This window comes from Panulirus ornatus, chromosome 55 (assembly GCF_036320965.1).
Source record: "Panulirus ornatus isolate Po-2019 chromosome 55, ASM3632096v1, whole genome shotgun sequence".
Lineage (NCBI taxonomy): Eukaryota > Metazoa > Arthropoda > Malacostraca > Decapoda > Palinuridae > Panulirus > Panulirus ornatus.
The window spans coordinates 16167357-16191177 of record NC_092278.1 but is presented as its reverse complement, the minus strand read 5'-3'; the positions used below and the strand labels follow the sequence as shown (position 1 = coordinate 16191177).

Sequence of the window (23821 nt, the reverse complement as noted above, 5' to 3'; positions counted from 1 at the left end):
CCATTTGTCTAAAACAGTTTTACCACAGCCTGATCAATTCTCTCAATCTGACTCCATTTGAAACTACACCTCCCTTACTCTGTCATCCTTACATGATCGACCCAAATCACACCATATACTGTCCTTAAACATTTCACTTCTGACCATGTCCAACCACTTCCTTCCTTTTGTGTTCAAGTTCCAAGACTTGCCACGACCACACAACACTCATATATACCCATCTCTGTCTTACAGATGCTGCTCTGTCTTTCTACATGCTCTTTAATATATGCAGGACCTTTCATTTTTATCCTATCCTGTGGATCACTTCAACCCTTATGATTCAAGTTCACTTCCAGGTACACAGAGCACTCCACTTCCTCCCCATTCAAACCATTCTGCCTTACCCCACTGCTGCTTTTCATTCCCTCACTCTTGTAATATTAGCTCACAACTTCCTCCTTTCATACAGCAACTGACTCCTCCCAATATGTCCCATCTCTCCCCCCCCCCCCCATGCTGTGCACTTATCCCTTGCCCTTGGAACAGAGCCATGGTGACATCAGACATCCTTGACACATACTCACCCTCCCTACTCAACACATACCAAACTCAAGGGCATATCCAAGAAAAGGAAGGGGTGATCTACCCCATGAGCAATACAGTTTAACTATAACATTGTACTGAACAATACACTAATAATCAAGTTGATTTACGAAAATCTACTAATACTCGAACCCTTCAAGTCCCTCAAAAGTAAGAAATAAATGTATATGTCTGTCAACTCTTTTTTTAATTTTCACTGGTAACCAATGGAACATTGTCTGTTTCACCTTCCTAAAAGTGACATATGCTTATATAAAGATAACTTTTGTATGCACAAAAGCATATCAGTTTGTGCCATCTACAAAACTCCCTTAATTATAGCTATTAGCTGTTTTACAGAATCAAATATTGAATTTCTTTCCATTAAAAAAAAATGACTCCCCGACTTAAATGCTTTTCTGCAACAACAGGCCTAAGTTTTAAAAATATCTGCCTAATACCTGCGATTAAATCAAACACCCAAATAACTCAAAAAGCGCCAATTTTCTAATCTATAAAGTGTTCTTATATATCACTCAGGTTTTGAGCGTTCATCATCAATTTAACAAGTTAGCAATCCCTTCCTCCCTTGATCAAATCCTGGATATGCGCCTGGCCTAATCCTCAAGGAAACCTCATTGCATCAAGTTGCTTTCCTCCCAGTTCTATATTCGTAACACTTTTAACAAAGCTTCTCTGTGAACTCATACACCTTTTCAAGTTCCATGAATACCACACAAGTAGCCTTTTCTTTCCCCCAGGGTTTCTCACTTATTCTTCGAAGCAAACACTTCGCCTGAACATCCTCTACCACCACAGATCCCAATCTCTATACTCTGAGGAGTGGCAGGTTTACGGTGTTGCAGGTTCTACCCCTCTCATCAGACAGAAACAATAATCCCCCATACACACACACACACACAGAAATTGGGCCACTATAATTGGAGGGTTTACAAACATACAATCACCAATTTGCACTCTTCAACACTAATGGCGGCCCCATCTCTTGAACATTCTCTACCATCATATAACTCTCCAATTTTGTGTGGGTGTTGTCTTCACCATACCAAGTCTTCCTTTACTTCCTTCCATTCATCTCCTCATCAATATACCATAAAAGTACTTCTTAACATCTTTCTCAGCAGGTTTTTAGCTTAACTTCGTGGTAAGTCCCCTAGCGGCTCAATCCCTTCAAATCCATCGAAGACCTGCTCACTCATTGTTCACAGATCACCCTACACTCTTCTCTCTTCTAAGGTGGGGGATATTCAAGGCATCCAGCCTTTCCTTGTACCTCACTTCTCTTCAGTGCGGTCCCATCTATGTGGATTTATGTTATGTTGCAGTATGTACTGAATAATTCTCATCCCGGGATCGTTTCCATATTTCAAAGCAGTCACGTCATATTCCATTATCAGTAACTACATATGTGGACCTAATAATGGGCTTGTGGGTGTCATCTTGAAGCAATGATACTTTGGAAAGGTAACATACTGTACTCTTGCAAGGAAGGAAAAAAAAATGGATTACGTATATACGTTGACGTTTGAACACATACTGAAAGGTTCACTGTAGAATGGGAAATGTACTGGATAACAGAGAGAGAGAGAGAGAGAGAGAGAGAGAGAGAGAGAGAGAGAGAGAGAGAGAGAGAGAGTCTCCTGATTAAACAACAATAAGTTTGCCTATATATTCCCAGATCTGGTACTGTCCCATGCCATGCTGGTAACACCGCATTGTTGCTGAGTCTATGGATAGTCCGCACTTGTTACTCTCCATCTGTAAATACTTGTGAGGAAGTCCCATTGAGTAAAGGCAATACTGGAGGTTATAGCCATATTCCATCAATAATAAAACCAAAAGCAGTAGGGAACTCCAAAACTAAAACAACATCCAAGGCGGCCAAAATGTCTACACCGTTCACGAGGTTCCCGTAAGGAGCAAAATGATATTTTCTAACGTGTTAATTCGGCAACATATGCAAACAACTGTTCATGCCTTCTACCTGAGGCCAATGAATACAAGACATTCCCAACATAGGAGACAAGCCATTCTCTATATCAAGTTATCAGCAAGTTTCCATCGTGAACACCTACGGTGAAACCGTGAACCACCTTTCAAAAACGAGCACATATATATTTCTACCATATTCAGTTTCTTCCTGTGTGTGTGTGAGCTGTGGAGTGTGAAAGGTGGGTGGGTGGCAGTTGGTAATGTGGTGCAACAGGTGTTCAGCCAGCCTGATGGGCTAGTAATAACAAGAGACTGTTCCTATCGGGCACACACGAGTTGCCAATGGTTACGATAAACACATCCACGTGCATGAGCTCAAGCTGATAAAACTTTTGATAAGGAAAATACCAGAGCTAGAGATGTTGACATGTTGTATATACACTGAACTCTGCCAGGGATTTCCAAGGATTAAGCTAACCATACGAGCATAGAAACCACCCCAAGATTAAATGTATCCTGGATATAAATATTCATACAAGTCTGACATTCACAGTTCATTCATAATCATTATTGGAGCATTTTCTCTCGCTTATTTCCCACCCTATATATACACTTATACTAGAGAGCACAAGCTTTCCTCGTCAACCACGTCACACACCAAAGAACCCCATGTTTGCGCAAGTCTAAAACTTCTGGCGAGTGATACGAGAAGGCAGACAAAGCTCAGCTTCCTCACACACACACACACACACACACACACATGGGGCTGTGTGGTTGCGCCATCCCAGCCAGGGTACGAATGTTCACGCTCTTTACACCCACACTGAGGACCCCTGTCCCAGCCACGGCTTACCTCTTCACCAGACTTAAACTAACATAATGACACATGCACGAAGATGAATGGGGTGTGCGCTGAACAAAACACATGCTCAACGGCTAGTGACACTGTAATGCTGTGTGAACCATATCTGACGTGCCTCATCCATTCAGGGTCATCTTTTAATATCAAGGCGAGCCTATATACCTGAGTACATCAACACCTGCCAACATCACCCAAGTGTTAAGCCTGTATGCATAAAAGCCTTCTTGTTCCCCAATGTCGAGGGATTCCTTACTACACATGATTTGTAGTCCTTGAGCAGAATCAGGAGCCAGCAACACACAGCAGTGTCTAGTGCGGGAATAAGGTCTTCCTTGACCACTCGAGATGTTTCAAGGTTTCTGAGACATCCGGAAAGGTTAAAGAATAATGTCATCAAAGCTAAAGACACGATGTGACATGAAGTGTAAAATAAGTACAACAGGCAACAGACTTTACGAGTGCACTGACAAGATCTATATAGCATTATCACAACTTTACATAGCAGCCTGACAACGAAAAAGAAATTTAAAATGGCTTAGTCACATGATGATCTATAGGACATGGACTGAAACAACAGAAAATAGATTTCATATGGCTCAGCCCCAATTTATGTGATGTCTGACCCAACAGAAATCAGACTCTATATGACAAAAGACACTGTAATAGACACAGCACACTTTATGAGACAGTCTGACAATAGATTCTATACGCCAAAGACACAACACTATATGATAATCTGACAAGACAGACTTTGAGACAGCTTGTCTCAAAAGACTTTAAATGCTTTTGACACAATCAACAAACATTATATAACAAAGTTTGATACACAAGAAAACACGTTTAATTCCAGTCTGACGGATGACAATATTGGACCGAGTGACACAACATGACATTGTGGTACAAGAGATATCGCTTAATATGACAGTCTGACAACAGACACCAAATCTTTATGACACCCAAATAACAGTGACACCCAACTGTATAAGAATATGCTCATAGGAAGCTGGATTTTAGGAGATGCAACAACCAACAAATTCTACATAATGCAAAGAGGAGCTTTTGGTCAGTGGCAGCCTAGTGCATGACACTAATTCAGACAAGTCACTATTCCACAGCGAGTTGAAAACAGATGTGGACACTCGAGATACAAAAAAAAAAAAAAAAAAAAATATGAATGGTTTACTCGAGAGAAAAGAGGATCTGGTAACACTGTTATTACGTATATCTCACTGCAGTATTACCTACATATGCAGATAGTAAGGAGTTTTTCTTTCATAAATCTAAAACCAAACAATAATTGTTAAAGGAAAATGGCACAAAAATAAGGGTGAAAGTGGGAGACACTGGAAACACACTAAAGATAATATTCAAGACCTCGACACGCACAAGTATGCAACACATATATCATTAAGCTCCAAAACCCTGAGGAAGGATTCTGCCATCCATCAATATACAAAATGATCAATTCTCAGCTTAGCCAATTTCACTCCTCAACTAACAAACACCACCACTACACAAACACACCCAGTCTGCCAGGGATATATAAATACGGCACCAAAAATACTGTGCGCACCCAGCAGACTACCTGCCTCCTATTTCTCCAGTTACAGTGTCCGCAAAAAGCCTTGTTCGTCCTTCATATATTTTGAAAGGCGATACACAGTTAAGGTTTATTGTGGGGCACAAGCATATGACACTGTCAGGATGAAAGCATCGTACATCTGCTCGTTGAGACTAAAGTTTCTAACATTGTTAGCAACAACGACACCACCTCAGTGTGCCTCAGGCTATCTTGAGGGATCGATGCCCCTTTCTTTACGCTTCCTGAGTGCTACTTCATTTTGGGAATTTCAAGTCTGGGCACTCAATGTCTTCTGCCAGTGTTTCGTGATAGTTGGCTATTACCTTTCTGAGGAAAAGAAAAAACCGAATTCCCTCCTGGGAGCAAGAAAATGCGAGTACACATGAAATTTCTAGGCGCACCGGGTGCTCGAAACACAGGATCAGGTGACTGCTTCTGCAATAACTCATCAGTGCCTTGCCTCATTTAGGAGATAAAGATCCTATGGTACCATAACATGGACCTAGACTACTTCAGGAACCTTGCCAATTCTATACCAATATGTCTGCAGATGTTAATCAGGCCAAATGAAAGCTAACAAAATACTAAAATGTAAATGTGTCATCGCCTTTGAAAATGTATGGGTAGGCAGACTAGATTTTCTGCGGACACAGTATCTTCCACGGTCCAAACCCCATTCCTCTTCCCTCCTCCTAAATACTCCACTCAAAACAAAATAATCTCAAGACAAGAGATTCCATATTACATATTCAAGTTGACCACGATCAACAGAAAATGACTAAAGGAAACGGGCGGGGTTGGCTGGGAGATGGGAAGGCGTGTAAGGAGAGGAGGGGTTCGCCTCCAGGCTTGGCAAGGTCGAGGGATCGGCAGGTGTGGGGAAGGCCTGTCCAACCCATCCCAACCCACTTCTACCGGATGCTCTCCAGTCAACAGATCTCCCCCATCAAACCCATGATGCCCAGGCGAACAACAATGCCTACAATATTCCTGTAACCATGGTTACACGAACGTTGGTTTTAGTACCCTCATTAACAGCAGGTACTCCTACCTCTGCTGCAACACTGGCCAAAATCTAAATGACACAAGCCAAGTCAACTTTTCATACTGCCACTTGTTACTAAATATTTTGTTGTAGCCTATCAACCGCATAGAAATGCAATGGTTTTCGTGGGTCCTGGGAGAAACACATTTCAAAGACGCTATACAAATAAGAATAATTAATAATAATAATAATAATAATAATAATAATAATAATAATAATAATAAACTAAGGTGGATAAACTAATACATCCCAGAAAGTTGGTTATTCAAACTCAGACGAGTAAAGACGGTCGTTGATAATATATATATATATATATATATATATATATATATATATATATATATATATATATATATATATATACACACTTCAGGCGATGTCTGGAGAGACATTACAAGGTTAGAGGCAGTGGTAGAGTGACTTATGATTAGACAATCAACCTGTTGTTCAAAAAGTCTTCTGACAAGCACAAAAAATAAGGAAAAGTTTCAAGTTTATCATATGTCATCATACACTTGGGTCTCGGGCGAGGCTAGACCACGCGAGTCCAAAGGGGTAAACTGACTGACTTCGCTAGAGTATTCTACATAACCTATCTATGATAACTCACTTTCTAAGCCTATATGACCTATGGTAACTCACTTTCTAAGCCTATATGACCTATGGTAACTCACTTTCTAAGCCTATATAACCTATGGTAACTCTCTAAGCCTACACAACCTATGGTAACTCACTTTCTAAGCCTACACAACCTATGGTAACTCACTTTCTAAGCCTACACAACCTATCTATGGTAACTCACTTTCTAAGCCTACACAACCTATGGTAACTCACTTTCTAAGCCTACACAACCTATAGTAGCTCACTTTCTGAGTCGAAAGGTCATGTGGCTCGCAGTGCCTCAATCACAACCAATAACAAAATGCCGACGTAATATAAAGACGTACTCTAACAAAAGTGATTCAGGGTGTCATAGCACAGGAAACACTTAAAAAAAATGAATACCTGGTAAAGCGAGACGTGTCTAAGACTTCCTTCCACGGGTTCTAAATATAAGCGGTTTATATGGCGCCTATATTGTATTAATATCTCTATTCACTATTTCCCAGGGAACTTGTGCCATTAGTTTCTCATATCAGATTTAAAAAAAAAGGAAAACACATGAACAATCTTACACCATAAGACAGACTACAGTTTCCGTACGTTAATTCTCCCTGGAGGTCACTCAATATAACATACTATTCCACGGGGAAACACAAATTCAACAACTTCGTTTGTCAAACAAAATCAACTGCCTCGCCACAATAGATTCAAACTTTTTTTCCTTTTTTGTTAGTCGAGACGGCACGAGCAAGGCATCTAATTAACGCTTTACACACACATATATATAACCCTCGGCTGAGCCAGGTACCCATTTGACCGACCAACCCCTAAAGGCGGATGAACAGCTGGGTTGACTGTGGACCGACTGCCGCCGCGAACAGGATTCGAACCTATGTGATCGACTCTAGGCGGCCCGTGGATATAAACGTCACAGTCAGGAACGTTAACCGTTACACCACGGATATTCACTGCACAGAATGTCAAACGAATATCGTTCTACTGCAGAACAGCCTATAAAACCCCGCAGAGTAATCATGTCTGACGAACATAACTTCAGCGAATACAATTAAGCAACATCTTCAAAGATGGCAGGATGGATTTTGCTATCATAAATCTTACACGAGCAACTGCAGGACACTCGTAAAGATAATATTGTGCTTCAATCTCCAAGCCGGGCGACACTTGTTGATCCAGAAGTCGTGCAAATCTCATTCACACTCAAAATCAACTCATTCACAAACACCAACTCATTCACACTCAAACACCAACTCATTCACACTCAAAATCAACTCATTCACAGCCAAAACCAACTCATTCACATTCCAACACCAACTCATTCACACTCAAAACCAACTCATTCACAGTCAAACACCAACTCATTCACACTCAAAACCAACTCATTCACATTCCAACACCAACTCATTCATACTCAAAACCAACTCATTCACATTCCAACACCAACTCATTCACACTCAAAACCAACTCATTCACAGTCAAACATCAATTCATTCACACTCAAAAACAACTCTTGTCATAGGAGAAATTAGTGGGGACGACATGAAGCAAGGAGGTCCTAATCTGATGAACGCTAGCAAGGAAAAATCATGGTCGGCTTGGCTTCCAATCTACGCTCAAAATAATCCCCTAATCAGAAGAGGTTTGGGACACTAAAATAGCACGAATGAAGTACACAGGGGCAGCAAGTAAGAAAGGAAGGGACACCCAGCGTCAACCATTGAAGCCCAGGACGTTTACTTCACAACAAGAGAATTTCCCAAACGTATTAAAGTCTACAACGCATGAGGGCAGCGGCTTGAAAATGTCAGAGAGACGCAGTCTTAAAATTAAGCCTTTTCTGGTCAGAGGAGCAACAGCGCGGTCCTAGACTTCGCTTCGGCGTTACATAAGCCTACAAAATCCTCCTGCTCGAGTGTGGTGCTAAGACTGATTGGTCTTTCTCGTCAGCGGCCAAAAATACATCTTAAATCTGTTGATTTACCGATTCCACACCCACACAACCCTCCCCACTTCCTGCTTCCCTGGCTGATGTGGCCACTATTTTTAGTGTGTTTATCCTGCAATAACACTTGGGATGATTCAATCATTCCTCCACCTCTTGCTAACCCTTTTTCCTTTCTTTAGACAAACAAGGCGTCAGGTCCGGACTGAGTCTTTTCTCTTGGTCTGGTGTGTGTGTGTGTGTGTTGTGTACATTCGTTAAGCCTGGACCTCAGTTTGCTCGTGCTTACCTTCTGCCGGAAACAAAACATTTTTCATTCTTTAACACATGCAATGGCACAGCCCATCCTGGGTGGCCGTTCTGATCCTCCCTCTTCTCGTCCGGGTATCTTGGCTTCAGCTACCTTCAAAGTCTTTGAATCTCACCTAAACTATCATTTCCTCAAGCTATGTGAATCTCAGGCTTTCTCCCAGATCATCAATATGGTTTTCCCAAGGCGAGATCCTACCCTGCTCATGTCTAAGTCATCCTTTGTACATGACCTTGGGGAAATCCTATCCGCATCCCTTTTGCAACATAACGTAAACTATATTGTACAACAACATTCTTCCTTTATTCTCTTGCTTCCAGAATTTCATGGGGTTCATTCATATCCGTGTTCTTAACACCCATTTTCTTGATCAGTACTTCTCAAAGACCTGTTGAGTCCGTCATCTTCCTTTTAATCACAGACTTCTTTTCAATAACTTAGGCAGTAACTACTCAACGTTGAAATCTACATTTTGCACGTCACCATCTAAGAGGTATCCTTGTCAAGTCTCCATGGTTCCACCATCTGACTCAAGACGTACCCTTGTCATGTTTCCATGGTTCCACCATCTAACACAATATCACCAAAAATCTTTCCTTTCCTGGAATCCATTCGTCACAAAAATCCAAGTCTTTCCCTGTAGTGTGTCTTGTTGATCTACCAAACACTGTTCCTCTGAGAAAGTCTACCTGTTTCTTCCTTGTATGACGCGCACCCGGTGGGGCAGCCATGGCTACTTGCCTCCCATACTTCACTGCCAGAACTAAGGCGATCCAAGCTCGATTTCCGTCTAATTTCATTACGCTTTCTATAACTACTACCTCGATTTCCGTCCCCAATAGTTTGGTTGGTTGCTCGCGTTCCTCCGCAACTAGGAGGGGTCACTCACTAAGCTACTGCTGCTATGTGGCCGTTGATTTCTGTTTCTTCCCAACAACGCTAAAAACTGTTAGTTTACTATTCGTTTCTTAAAAAAAAATAAATAAAAAAGTCAAAGTTTAATGGGCAAGCTTTCTACTATTCGAAAAAGGTTTAACACTACTTTTTTTCGTATGCTCTTTTATTTTCCCAATCCTTTCCTCTCCTATTTCAAGAGCTGGCACCAACGATGACTTCTAACACAGAATGAAGGAAGCCTTTGACAGAAACAAACAAAACATATGGTCTTTGGAAGGAGAACGACACTGTTGGTGATATGGGAGGGAAATGACTTGATATCAGGGATGGAAGTTTTAGAACTGAGAAAATGACACCAATGTCAGAAGGTTATGGATGGGTAAATGACGTGCTGGTCACTAGAGAAGCACACCACAGTCATGTATGCTCGGGATAACGTCTACTTAAACTATGTAGATGAATATGCTAGAATAAAGAAACAAAAATTACTGTAAGGCATGGAAACTTGTGGGGAGAGGCCAAGACCCCGCGAACATAAAGCATAACACACCTAAAGGCAAACCATTACTGTGGTAGAGAGGCAACCATTATTGTGGTAGAGAGGCAACCATTACTGTGGTAGAGAGGCAAACCATTACTGTGGTAGAGAGGCAACCATTACTGTGGTAGAGAGGCGAACCATTACTGTGGTATAAGTGAACGAGAAGCGTGTGGGTGAGGGTGTTACTTAAAAGAAAGTACTTGTTCCCAAGGAGCTAAACTATTCTCAGTAAGTTAAACACAGCCATCTTGAAGCTACACAAAGGAGTTCTGCATGACATCCGTTGATAGGGAAACGTCTCCACGAGAGAAACGTCCCGACACGGGTACATTAATGGGGAGATGGGGGGGGGGGGGGGTATGGCTTGGGTTTGGAGGAGGAGGAGGAGGAGAGTGAGGGAGGTGAGGTGGGGTGCGGAGGGTGAGACGCGTGGAACATGTGCAGCTCGCCGCACGTGGCGTCCACAACACAGTACCTCCCTCGCCTGGCAGGCTGACGCTCGCTCCCTCCTTCCCTTCATTACCTCTTTCCCTACGTCACTTATATTCTTCCACTCTGGAGCAGAGGCTTATAATATTCTAAGTGCAAATTGGTCTATTTATTTTCATTGCTAGCAATTCATCCGATAAATGGAAAGCTAATCCACCACAAACGATCAACATAAGAATCTCAAAGTTCAGTGGAGCAGATATTAAGGTTCACAAACTCTACTGTATGGCAACGAAGACCAGACACGGCAGGACAAGGCTGTGAGTGAAGTGTCACGTATCCAAGAATATGAAAGAATTCGTCCAACCAATCGCTAAGCTTTGAGTCCTAGACACTTTAAGATCACCAAATATGAAGCCTAAACTACACAACCCTGCTTCAGAAATACTTATCCACTTCCAAGGGCAAGGATAAGTAGGCAGGTCGATGGAGGGGAGGGCCCGCCAATGGCAGTAGCATCAAGTCTAAGGACACAACGGCCCAGCCCAGAAAAGTGTGCTGCGGGCACTATCTATCTGCCCCATTACATAATGCACCCGCGTTGAGCCGTCCTTCACTACGGATAGGTCGGTGTGCGGTTCTCCCTCGTCACCATGATAACGTGAGAGTTTATAATATTTCCCCACCTGTTTACTAATACTGTTTGGCTGCTTCACTCTAGCACGTCTTGAGTGCTCCTTAGATCCCATACATCATGCCGTGAAACATGAATTCAAGAGAGGTAAATTCACGTCTGTCTATCCTCCATTTATGGTCTACACTATCAGCAGAAAGGATAAAACAGTTTCGAGTTACTTATTCACATAAAATGCAAGGGGAGATGGGTAGCGGTAAGCCATGTTCAAGGCCACACCAGTGAAGCGCGCTGAACAACTTACGAGAAAGCGTACCACGTGACCTCAGAGGAACCCAGTATAACGCTCCCCCCCCCCCCAGCCACATCTTACCAACCGTTCGTTCAATTAACGCACCTAGAATCACCTCAACAATTCAAGGATTACTTCCTCATCCACACCAAACTTGCTTCATATCCATGGATGATGAATTAATTGACACTTGCAAATGACAGTAGGAATAATATATGGTCTTCTCATAGAATGTTATTCACTTTGCTACAGAATGCCCACCTATCAATATTCTGGGTCATACACACTAGGTGTTCAACTTACCATTGCACGTGAAGGGCGAAATTCATAACAGGTATCTGATACTGCCAAGTTCCTGCAAGAAAAAAAAAGGGAGAAAATTAGACATTTTCTTTAACCCCAAACATTCCAGTCCATTCATACTTAAGTAGCATCAATTTTCTATTACCATCCCTGCAGACTACATGGCCCCCAGCAATCTAAACAAAACAGGGGTACTCAGCCAAGAGCTCTTTGGACAAATAATCAAGTTGAAATGTTAAATATTACTGATGTTATTTCCAGTCTCGTCATAACTCTACCAAACTTAACTCACCGAGAGCACCTGAGGTTTGGAAACCAGTTCACAAGGAAAATTGACCCGTGGTTCCAGGACCCGCGCTCCCTGGGAATACTATTACTGACCTAACACACCCACATCATATGTACAAATAGGTCATCACTACTAAGGTAAAATCACTCTTAAGCCTTGGCAGGTCAGAGGTCATCCCCCCTCCCCTCCCTCTACACGAGGCTTCGGTTGCCAAGATCAAGAATATTATTTCTCTACTACGTGCACTATAAAGCTGCTCCTTTACGTAAGAGATACGATGGCTATCAACGGTGATAATTTATGTCAATGAGTAATCAAGCATTTGATTGCTGCTGTTGTAAACAATGATGCCGCCTGATAATACGTGTATATGAGAGCAACACAGTCCTCGGAATGGTTTTGTCATGGCTATGAGACACTGTTATCGGTTCCTACATATCATTTACAATGACTGTTACTTATAGTGACTGCATATATTTTCCTGGGCGTGTTCTAAAGCGGATGACATGACCAACTCTACCTATACGAAGGTACACAATAAACACGTAGCGTCCAATTGCTTAACACAGTGAACGCCTCACAACAAATTGAGAAGACAAAAACATTCACATTTCCTAAGTTCAATTCAAGTTCTACATCGTAGTATATTTGGCACCTTTTCTCTTGGCAGATCAAGAACTGGTCTGACGACTTCTGAGTTTCAGAGGAGAAAAAAACAAACAAAAACAAAGGTAAACATTAAAGTAAAATGCTGAAGACAAGGGATATATCATTCGTTCTAGTATCAAATACAAACGTATTCGTGTGCCATGTAAGCTACCAACAAATAAAACAAATACACTTAGTACCATTGGGAATCGTATAAACACCACCGTACGTCTGGCAGTTCTGTCTTCTCTGCCCCCAACACAGTTAAGCAATCGAGAAAACTGCTCCCAAACTCACCTTCTTTGTCCGTGTACGTGGCTATGATAAGTATTATCCTAGGGTAACTACGCTCACAGGAATGTTGTTGTTCACAGTGGATAACTATATTTCTATTATCACTCACTGAAGCAATAACTGACACCGCAACCACTTGCTTGAACCTTCTCGACCGTTCGCTCAGGTCTGTCTTTCACTACTAACTCTAATTCTTGTTTTGATCATGTGACAAGGGGTGAGCATGACGTAAGCAGACAAGATAGGCTCTCATTGGCCAGTGCTGACGCCCGGGTGCTGACGCCAGATACGGAGAGCCAATCACTAAAGGTCTCATGGGGGTGTGTTGTGTTTACGTGTGTGTTGCAACGGTTCGAGTCTTTATAATTTACTATATCCTTTTCTCTGTCATATATTTCTAATGATTCTGATAATAACAGCATGCATCATATGGAAACATATTTCATCTAAGTATGAGAAAATCATTACTTATGGAGTAAAAAAAAAAAAATAACAAAGTAAATGTCGCTTGCTCAACACTGTTACTGCCAAGAATGCTGTCCACAACGCACGCACGAACGAACAAACAAGGGAGGCTACCATGTTTCTGTGTGCCAAACTTCCCAATACAAATAATCTTATCATGTCTACAACTTACCTATCTGAATATTTTTTTCATACTATTACAATAACTAATTATCCACTACATGTGATTTTCACTTTCCTTCCTATAAACTACCACGAAATGACAAATAAGGTGGCACTTAAGTTACAACTTGGCATATGGTAAACTGGATTGCATCAGCCCTCGCTAGCTCAGAGCAACTAAACAGAGACACGTGTATCTTACAAAAACAAGAATAAATTACAACCCCAGAGATATTTCCTCGTAACCATCGTACTTCCAAGGCGCAAGGTGGAAATATTTTTTTCTAACTAGCGCTAAAAAAGAAGACAGATCTCCAAGTGCATGGAAATAACATTTACACAAAGGGAATTTGTCAACACACACACACACACACACACACACACACACACAGACACAGACACACACACACACACACACACAATCGCCTTAATGCTCTACCTGGCAGGAACCAATTCAATCCATAACATTCTGATCTCGTCCATTACCATATGATTTCTATATTCGGCTGCATAAGTCTCGAGGAAATCTTGATCATCAGTTCCTTTTTGGGAATAATTTGCATATCACAGTGATCAGAGCTGTTAAGGGTGAATATGGCATTCTAATTTATCTCGTACTCGCAGAACATGCTCTTGCCCAAAATGTTACACTAATACTATACAACAATGACAGGGTTTGAATTGGGTGATTTGAAAAAGGACAATTTGATCGTCTGTATTCTTATCACCAACCCTGGGTTCTCTCATCACCAGCTGTGAGGTCCTGAGGTTCTAAGGTTATGTCCAACCATGAGGTTCTCCAGTTATCATTACCAGCTGTGAGGTTCTCCAGTTATCATTATCAGCTGTGAGGTTCTCCAGTTATCATTACCAGCTGTGAGGTTCTCCAGTTATCATTACCAGCTGTGAGGTTCTCCAGTTATCATTACCAGCTGTGAGGTTCTCCAGTTATCATTACCAGCTGTGAGGTTCTCGTTATCATTACCAGCTGTGAGGTTCTCCAGTTATCATTACCAGCTGTGAGGTTCTCCAGTTATCATTACCAGCTGTGAGGTTCTCCAGTTATCATTACCAGCTGTGAGGTTCTCCAGTTATCATTACCAGCTGTGAGGTTCTCCAGTTATCATTACCAGCTGTGAGGTTCTCGTTATTATTACCAGCTGTGAGGTTCTAAAAGCTCCAGCCAGACCGACAGCTGTTCACGTACGACCCACTGCTACTGTAGTCGCCCTGAATGCTTAGGGATCATATGATAATTTCAAAACGCTTTCTACGCTAGGTTAGGTCAGGTCTGCTTGGGTTAAGTTTGGTGAGGTCAGGTCTGGTTAGGTTAGGTCAGGTCTGCTTGGGTTAAGTTTGGTGAGGTCAGGTCTGCTTGGGTTAGGTGTGGTGAGGTCAGGTCTGGTTAGGTTAGGTCAGGTCTACTTGGGTTAGGTTTGGTCAGGTTAGGTCAGGTCTGCTTGGGTTAAGTTTGTGAGGTCAGGTCTGGTTAGGTTAGGTCAGGTCTGCTTGGGTTAGGTGTGGTGAGGTCAGGTCTGATTAGGTCAGGTCTGCTTGGGTTAAGTTTGGTGAGGTCAGGTCTGGTTAGGTTAGGTTAGGTCAGGTCTGCTTGGGTTAGGTGTGGTGAGGTCAGGGCTGGTTAGGTTAGGTCAGGTCTGCTTGGGTTAAGTTTGTGAGGTCAGGTCTGGTTAGGTTAGGTCAGGTCTGCTTGGGTTAAGTTTGGTGAGGTCAGGTCTGGTTAGGTTAGGTCAGGTCTGCTTGGGTTAGGTGTGGTGAGGTCAGGTCTGGTTAGGTTAGGTCAGGTCTGCTTGGGTTAAGTTTGGTGAGGTCAGGTCTGGTTAGGTTAGGTCAGGTCTGCTTGAGTTAAGTTTGGTGAGGTCAGGTCTGCTTGGATTACGTTAGGTTAGGTCAGGTCTGCTTAGGTCAGATCTGGATACGTTAGGATACCTAACCTAACTTGGGAGGTGGTTTGAGCGGGACGAATCTACGGGTGATTCATAATTTCAGTGTTCGACACGTAACTACTACTCCTGTAGAGGCCTTCGCTAAGTTACAGGGGCCTGTATAGGCGCTCCAGCTTCGCTACAGGGACCTGTAGAGGCTCCAGTTTCGCTACAGGGACCTGTAGAGGCTCCAGCTTCGCTACAGGGACCTGTAGAGGCTCCAGTTTCGCTACATGGACCTGTAGAGGCTCCAGCTTCGCTACAGGGACCTGTAGAGGCTCCAGCTTCGCTACAGGGACCTGTAGGGGCTACAGCTTCGCTACAGGGACCTGTAGGGGCTACAGCTTCGCTACAGGGGCTCTTGGCTAGAGGATCCAACCCCGCCAGAGAAAGGCGAGGTTTCCTTACAATGCCACCACAAAGTCTTTTAAACCCTAGTTATGGACTCAATATTCTTTAAGGTAACTTTCCCTGATGATCTTCTACTATAAGAACTATATATATATATATATATATATATATATATATATATATATATATATATATATATATATATATATATATATATATATATCGTGGATGGACATGGATAAGATGGGACTACTAAACACTAGCCTATAACAAGGTAGAGTGAGTGGGTTGTGGCGGCGTGAGGGAGGAGGGAGGGTGGAGGGACTGGACGGGATGGGATGGGCCAGGAGGAGGGGTGTGTGTGTGTGTGGGCGGGGCTAGAGGAGAGGGCTACGGTTGGCATGGTAACCAAGCCGAGGGGTGGAGGAGGAGGGAGGGGAGGAGACGAGGGGACCCGCCCACGTGCCGTCCGATACACAAGGTCACAAGTGTTTGTAGACAAACATCTCCAGGCAGCCAAAGGGTGGGGGGGGCGGCCGGCCAGCAAAGGTGTGAATTCAGAAATGACTAAATACATGTAATTGTGAATCTTCATTCTAGTCTTACGTAATATATGTCACTGAATTCTAATTCGAGTCTTATTCCATATATGTAATTGTGAATTTTAATTCTAGTCTTAATAAATGTAATTGTGAATTTTAATTCTGTTCTTACTAAATACATGTAATTGTGAATTTTAATTCTAGTCATTAATTAATAAATGTAATTGTGAATTTTAATTCTGGACTTACTAAATAAATGTAATTGTGAATTTTAATTCTAGTCTTAATAAATGTAATTGTGAATTTTAATTCTAGTCTTACTAAATAAATGTAATTGTGAATTTTAATTCTAGTCTTACTAAATAAATGTAATTGTGAATTTTAATTCTAGTCTTACTCAATAAATGTAATTGTGAATTTTAATTCTAGTCTTACTAAATAAATGTAATTGTGAATTTTAATTCTAGTCTTACTAAATAAATGTAACTGAATTTTACTTCCAGTCTTACTCAATAAATGTAATTGTGAATTTTAATTCTGTTCTTACTAAATACATGTAATTGTGAATTTTAATTCTAGTCTTACTAAATAAATGTAATTGTGAATTTTAATTCTAATCTTATTAAATAAATGTAATTGGGAAGTTTAATTCTAGTCTTATCAGATAAATGTAATTGTGAATTCTAATTCTACTCTGAAGTAGACACGACAAATGTAATCGTGTCTCACCAACATACAGGAAATAATGGAATCATGGGCTGGGCTTGTCAAACTCCTGAGTTGAACACACGCGGTGAGTAAGATGGACTCACGCGGCGAATGACATGGACTCATGGTGAGTAAGATGGATTCAGGGAGTGTGCTGGACTGAGGCTATGAGTGAGGTGGGCTAAAACAGTGAAGCGGTTTTCAGGTGAGTAACAGGGGTCTCAAGTGGTGAGTAAGAGGGTCTCAAGCGGTGAGTAAGAGGGTCTCAAGCGGTGAGTAAGAGGGTCTCAAGCGGTGAGTAAGACGGTCTCAAGCGGTGAGTAAGAGGGTCTCAAGTGGTGAGTAAGAGGGTCTCAAGTGGTGAGTAAGAGGGTCTCAAGCGGTGAGTAAGAGGGTCTCAAGCGGTGAGTAAGACGGTCTCAAGCGGTGAGTAAGAGGGTCTCAAGTGGTGAGTAAGAGGGTCTCAAGTGGTGAGTAAGAGGGTCTCAAGCGGTGAGTAAGAGGGTCTCAAGCGGTGAGTACGAGGGGTCTCAAGTGGTGAGTGTGAGGGACTCAAGCGGTGAGTAAGAGGGTCTCAAGCGGTGAGTAAGAGGGTCTCAAGTGGTGAGTAAGAGGGTCTCAAGCGGTGAGTAAGAGGGTCTCAAGCGGTGAGTAAGAGGGTCTCAAGTGGTGAGTAAGAGGGTCTCAAGCGGTGAGTAAGAGGGTCTCAAGCGGTGAGTAAGAGGGTCTCAAGCGGTGAGTAAGAGGGTCTCAAGTGGTGAGTAAGAGGGTCTCAAGCGGTGAGTAAGAGGGTCTCAAGCGGTGAGTAAGAGGGTCTCAAGCGGTGAGTAAGAGGGTCTCAAGCGGTGAGTAAGAGGGTCTCAAGCGGTGAGTAAGAGGGTCTCAAGCGGTGAGTACGAGGGGTCTCAAGTGGTGAGTGTGAGGGACTCAGGCATAGTTTCAATTCTCTAAGGTTTCTGTGTCGTCCTACTATGACACTTTCTGTACCAAATAATTAAGATAATTCTGTCGAAATATAACCTTCCTACACCCACGAGAATTACATTCCAGAACTATGGAGACTAATGGCAAAAAAATAATGTAATAATGTAATCCATGTGTATAGATGACTAGGTCTGGCCAGGTTATTCACAGCGTACTGACCAGGTCAGGTCAGGTTATTCACAGTGTACTGACCAGGTTATTCACAGTGTACTGACCAGGTCAGGCCAGGTTATTCACGGTGTACTGACCAGGTTATTCACAGTGTACTGACCAGGTCAGGTAACGTTATTCACAGTGTACTGACCAGGTCTGGCCAGGTTATTCACAGTGTACTGACCAGGTCAGGTCAGGTTATTCACAATGTACTGAAAAGGTCTGGCCAGGTTATTCACAATGTACTGACCAGGTCTGGCCAGGTTATTCACAGTGTACTGACCAGGTCAGGTCAGGTTATTCACAATGTACTGACCAGGTCTGGCCAGGTTATTCACAATGTACTGACCAGGTCTGGCCAGGTTATTCACAGCGTACTGACCAGGTCAGGTCAGGTTATTCACAGTGTACTGACCAGGTTATTCACAGTGTACTGACCAGGTCAGGCCAGGTTATTCACGGTGTACTGACCAGGTTATTCACAGTGTACTGACCAGGTCAGGTAACGTTATTCACAGTGTACTGACCAGGTCTGGCCAGGTTATTCACAGTGTACTGACCAGGTCAGGTCAGGTTATTCACAATGTACTGAAAAGGTCTGGCCAGGTTATTCACAATGTACTGACCAGGTCTGGCCAGGTTATTCACAGTGTACTGACCAGGTCAGGTCAGGTTATTCACAATGTACTGACCAGGTCTGGCCAGGTTATTCACAATGTACTGACCAGGTCAGGTCAGGTTATTCACAGTGTACTGACCAGGTCAGGCCAGGTTATTCACAATGTACTGACCAGGTCTGGCCAGGTTATTCACAGTGTACTGACCAGGTCAGGCCAGGTTATTCACAGTGTACTGACCAGGTCTGGCCAGGTTATTCACAATGTACTGACCAGGTCTGGCCAGGTTATTCACAATGTACTGACCAGGTCTGGCCAGGTTATTCACAGTGTACTGACCAGGTCAGGTCAGGTTATTCACAGTGTACTGACCAGGTCAGGTCAGGTTATTCACAGTGTACTGACCAGGTCAGGTCAGGTTATTCACAGTGTGTACAGCCTTGATGATGTGAATACAGGTGTGAGTTGTAATAGCCAAGTCTTGCGCAACCAACACACTAGGAAAGTTGATGCCCACTCCATGGTCACTCACCATGTCTCTACTGTGGCAAGAACAGGCATGTACTGACACACACACACACACACACACACACACACACACACATAAACATATTTCAATATCACTGCTCCTTGGCAGGGTGTTCTATAGGGATGGTGTTCTGTAGCAAGGTATTCTGTAGTAGGGTGTTGTGGTAGGGTGTTCTGTGTGGGAAGGTGCTCCTTGGCAGGGTGTTCTGTAGCAGGGTGTTCTGTAGCAAGGTATTCTGTAGTAGGGTGTTGTGGCAGGGTGTTCTGAGTGGGACGGTGTTTTATAGCAAGGTATTCTGTAGCAGGGTGCTGTGGCAGGGTGTTCTGTAGGGGAGGTATTCTGTAGTAGGGTATTCTGTAGTAGGGTGTTGTGGCAGGGTGTTCTGCTTCAAGTTACTTTTTTGGCAAAGTTCTCTGAAAGAGGAAACTCTGTAGCAACGTGTTCTGTAGTAGGGTGTTCTACTGCAAGGTGTTCTATAACAGGGTGTTCTATGACAAGGTGTTTCGCAGCAAGATTTTTTTTTTTTTGTAGTATGACGTTCTGTAGCAGAGTCTTCTATAACGAGACGTTCTGTAGGCGTGTTCTGTAGCAGTGTACTGCAGCAAGGTGTTCCGTTGCGTGGTGTTCTGTAGTACGGTTTTCAGCAGCAGGGTGTTCTACAGCCGAAGTGTTCTACAGCAGTGCACTACAAAACAGTGTTCCGTTGCGAGGTGTTCTGTAGCAAGTTCTGTAGAAAGGTTTTATAGCAGTGTGTTCTGCAGGAAACTGTACTGTAGCAGGGTATTCTGTAGGAAACTGTACTGTAGCAGGGTATTCTGTAGGAAACTGTACTGTAGCTGGGTATTCTGTAGGAAACTGTACTGTAGCTAGGTATTCTGAAGGAAACGGTACTGTAGCTGGGTATTCTGTAGGAAACTGTACTGTAGCTGGGTATTCTGTAGGAAACTGTACTGCAGCTGGGTATTCTGTAAGAAACTGTACTGTAGCAGGGTATTCTGAAGGAAACTGTACTGTAGCAGGGTATTCTGTAGGAAACTGTACTGTAGCAGGGTATTCTGTAGGAAACTGTACTGTAGCTGGGTATTCTGTAGGAAACTGTACTGTAGCAGGGTATTCTGTAGGAAACTGTACTGTAGCGGGGTATTCTGTAGGAAACTGTACTGTAGCAGGGTATTCTGCAGGAAACTGTACTGTAGCAGGGTATTCTGTAGGAAACTGTACCGTAGCAGGGTATTCTGTAGGAAACTGTACTGTAGCTGGGTATTCTGTAGGAAACTGTACTGTAGCTGGGTATTCTGAAGGAAACGGTACTGTAGTGGGGTATTCTGTAGGAAACTGTACTGTAGCAGGGTATTCTGAAGGAAACTGTACTGTAGCAGGGTATTCTGTAGGAAACTGTACTGTAGCAGGGTATTCTGTAGGAAACTGCACTGTAGCAAGTTATTCTGTAGGAAACTGTACTGTAGCAGGGTATTCTGTAGGAAACTGTACTGTAGCAGGGTATTCTGTAGGAAACTACTGTAGCAGGGTATTCTGCAGGAAAATGTACTGTAGCAGGGTATTCTGTAGGAAACTGTACTGTAGCAGGGTATTCTCTAGGAAACTGTACTGTAGCAGGGTATTCTGTAGGAAACTGTACTGTAGCAGGGTATTCTGTAGGAAAATGTACTGTAGCAGGGTATTCTGTAGGAAGTAACTGTACTGTAGCAGGGTATTCTGTAGAAAACTGTACTGTAGCAGGGTATTCTGTAGGAAGTAACTGTACTGTAGCAGGGTATTCTGTAGGAAACTGTACTGTAGCGGGGTATTCTGCAGGAAACTGTACTGTAGCAGGGTATTCAGTAGAAACTAACTGTACTGTAGCAGGGTATTCTGTAGGAAACTGTACTGTAGCTGGGTATTCTGTAGGAAACTGTACTGTAGCTGCGTATTCTGTAGGAAACTGTACTGTAGCAGGGTATTCTGTAGGAAACTGTACTGTAGAAGGGTATTCAGTAGAAACTACTATACTGTAGCAGGGTATTCTGTAGGAAACTGTACTGTAGCTGGGTATTCTGTAGGAAACTGTACTGTAGCAGGGTATTCTGTAGGAAACTGTACTGCAGCAGGGTATTCTGCAGGAAACTGTACTGTAGCTGGGTATTCTGTGGGAAAGTGTACTGTAGCAGGGTATTCTGTAGGAAACTGTACTGTAGCAGGGTATTCTGCAGGAAACTGTACTGTAGCTGGGTATTCTGCAGGAAACTGTACTGTAGCTGGGTATTCTGTAGGAAACTGTACTGTAGCTGGGTATTCTGTAGGAAACTGTACTGTAGCTGGGTATTCTGTAGGAAACTGTACTGCAGCAGGGTATTCTGTAGGAAACTGTACTGTAGCTGGGTATTCTGTAGGAAACTGTACTGTAGCAGGGTATTCTGTAGGAAACTGTACTGTAGCGGGGTATTCTGTAGGAAACTGTACTGTAGCAGGGTATTCTGTAGGAAACTGTACTGTAGCAGGGTATTCTGTAGGAAACTGTACTGTAGCGGGGTATTCTGTAGGAAACTGTACTGTAGCAGGGTATTCTGTAGGAAACTGTACTGTAGCGGGGTATTCTGTAGGAAACTGTACTGTAGTTGGGTATTCTGTAGGAAACTGTACTGTAGCGGGGTATTCTGTAGGAAACTGTACTGTAGCAGGGTATTCTATAGGAAGTAACTACTGTAGCAGGGTATTCTGTAGGAAACTGTACTGTAGCGGGGTATTCTGTAGGAAACTGTACTGTAGCAGGGTATTCTGTAGGAAACTGTACTGTAGCAGGGTATTCTGTACGAAACTGTACTGTAGCAGGGTATTCTGTAGAAAGTAACTACTGTAGCAGGGTATTCTATAGGAAGTAACTACTGTAGCAGGGTATTCTGTAGGAAGTAACTACTGTAGCAGGGTATTCTGTAGGAAGTAACTACTGTAGCAGGGTATTCTGTAAGAAGTGACTACTGTAGCAGGGTATTCTGTAGGAAGTAACTACTGTAGCAGGGTATTCTGTAGGAAGTGACTACTGTAGCAGGGTATTCTGTAGGAAGTAACTACTGCAGCAGGGTATTCTGTAGGAAGTAACTACTGTAGCAGGGTATTCTGTAGGAAGTAACTACTGTAGCAGGGTATTCTGTAGGAAGTGACTACTGTAGCAGGGTATTCTGTAGGAAGTAACTACTGCAGCAGGGTATTCTGTAGGAAGTAACTACTGTAGCAGGGTATTCTGTAGAAAGTAACTACCAGAGCTTATGTAAATGCTGTTCAAGGAACTTCTTCAAAAGTATTCGATCATTCCTTAATAGTTAGCCCTCGGAATGATTTTCTCATTAGCAAGACAGTACTTAATTAACCCCATTACCACGAGTGCTTACTTAACCCCATTAGCACGACATTGCTTAATTAACCCCATTAGCACGACATCGCTTAATTAACCCCACTAACACGACATTGCTTAATTAACCCCATTAGCACGACATCGCTTAATTAACCCCACTAGCGCGACATTGCTTAATTAACCCCATTAGCACATCACTTAATTAACCCCACTAGCACGACATTGCTTAATTAACCCCATTAGCACGACATCGCTTAATTAACCCCATTAGCACGACATTGCTTAATCAACCCCACTAGCACGACATTGCTTAATTAACCCCATTAGCACGACATCGCTTAATTAACCCCATTAGCACGACATCGCTTAATTAACCCCATTAGCACGACATCGCTTAATCAACCCCACTAGCACGACATTGCTTAATTAACCCCATTAGCACGACACTGCTTAATCAACCCCATTACCACGAGTGCTTACTTAACCCCATTAGCACGATAGTACGTAATTACCCCCATTAGCACGACAGTCCGTAATTACCCCCATTAGCACGACTGCGTAATTACCCCCATTAGCACGACAGTGCTTAATTAACCCCATTAGCACGACATCGCTTAATTAACCTCATTAGCACGACAGTACGATCGTTGGGTCGTACCATCGAGTTTAAAGTGACAAGAGGATATACTCACTTTAATATTAAGGTCTGTAAAAAAAAAACCCAAAAAACATTACTTTAAACTCAATACAATAATCTCATCCACTTTAACTCCATTTCAGACATGAAAATCTCAAGTCTACAAAAAACAAAA

The 23821-nt window shown here is 42.7% G+C and overlaps 1 protein-coding gene across 5 annotated transcripts in view; it reads right to left on the bottom strand.

The window, feature by feature from the left end:
• The window catches only part of REPTOR (repressed by TOR), a 180177-nt gene that overhangs the window by 28138 nt on the left and 128218 nt on the right, over nt 1-23821 (bottom strand). For 3 of the 5 annotated variants that reach the window (XM_071692852.1, XM_071692854.1, XM_071692851.1), the window contains exon 2: nt 11976-12027. In XM_071692852.1, the coding sequence (XP_071548953.1) occupies nt 11976-11978 (3 nt within the window). In that variant the 5' untranslated portion in view covers nt 11979-12027. Of the gene's footprint in view, nt 1-11975; nt 12028-13209; nt 13371-23821 lie in introns of those variants that run through there. The other 2 variants (XM_071692850.1, XM_071692853.1) reach the window with 1 other exon arrangement.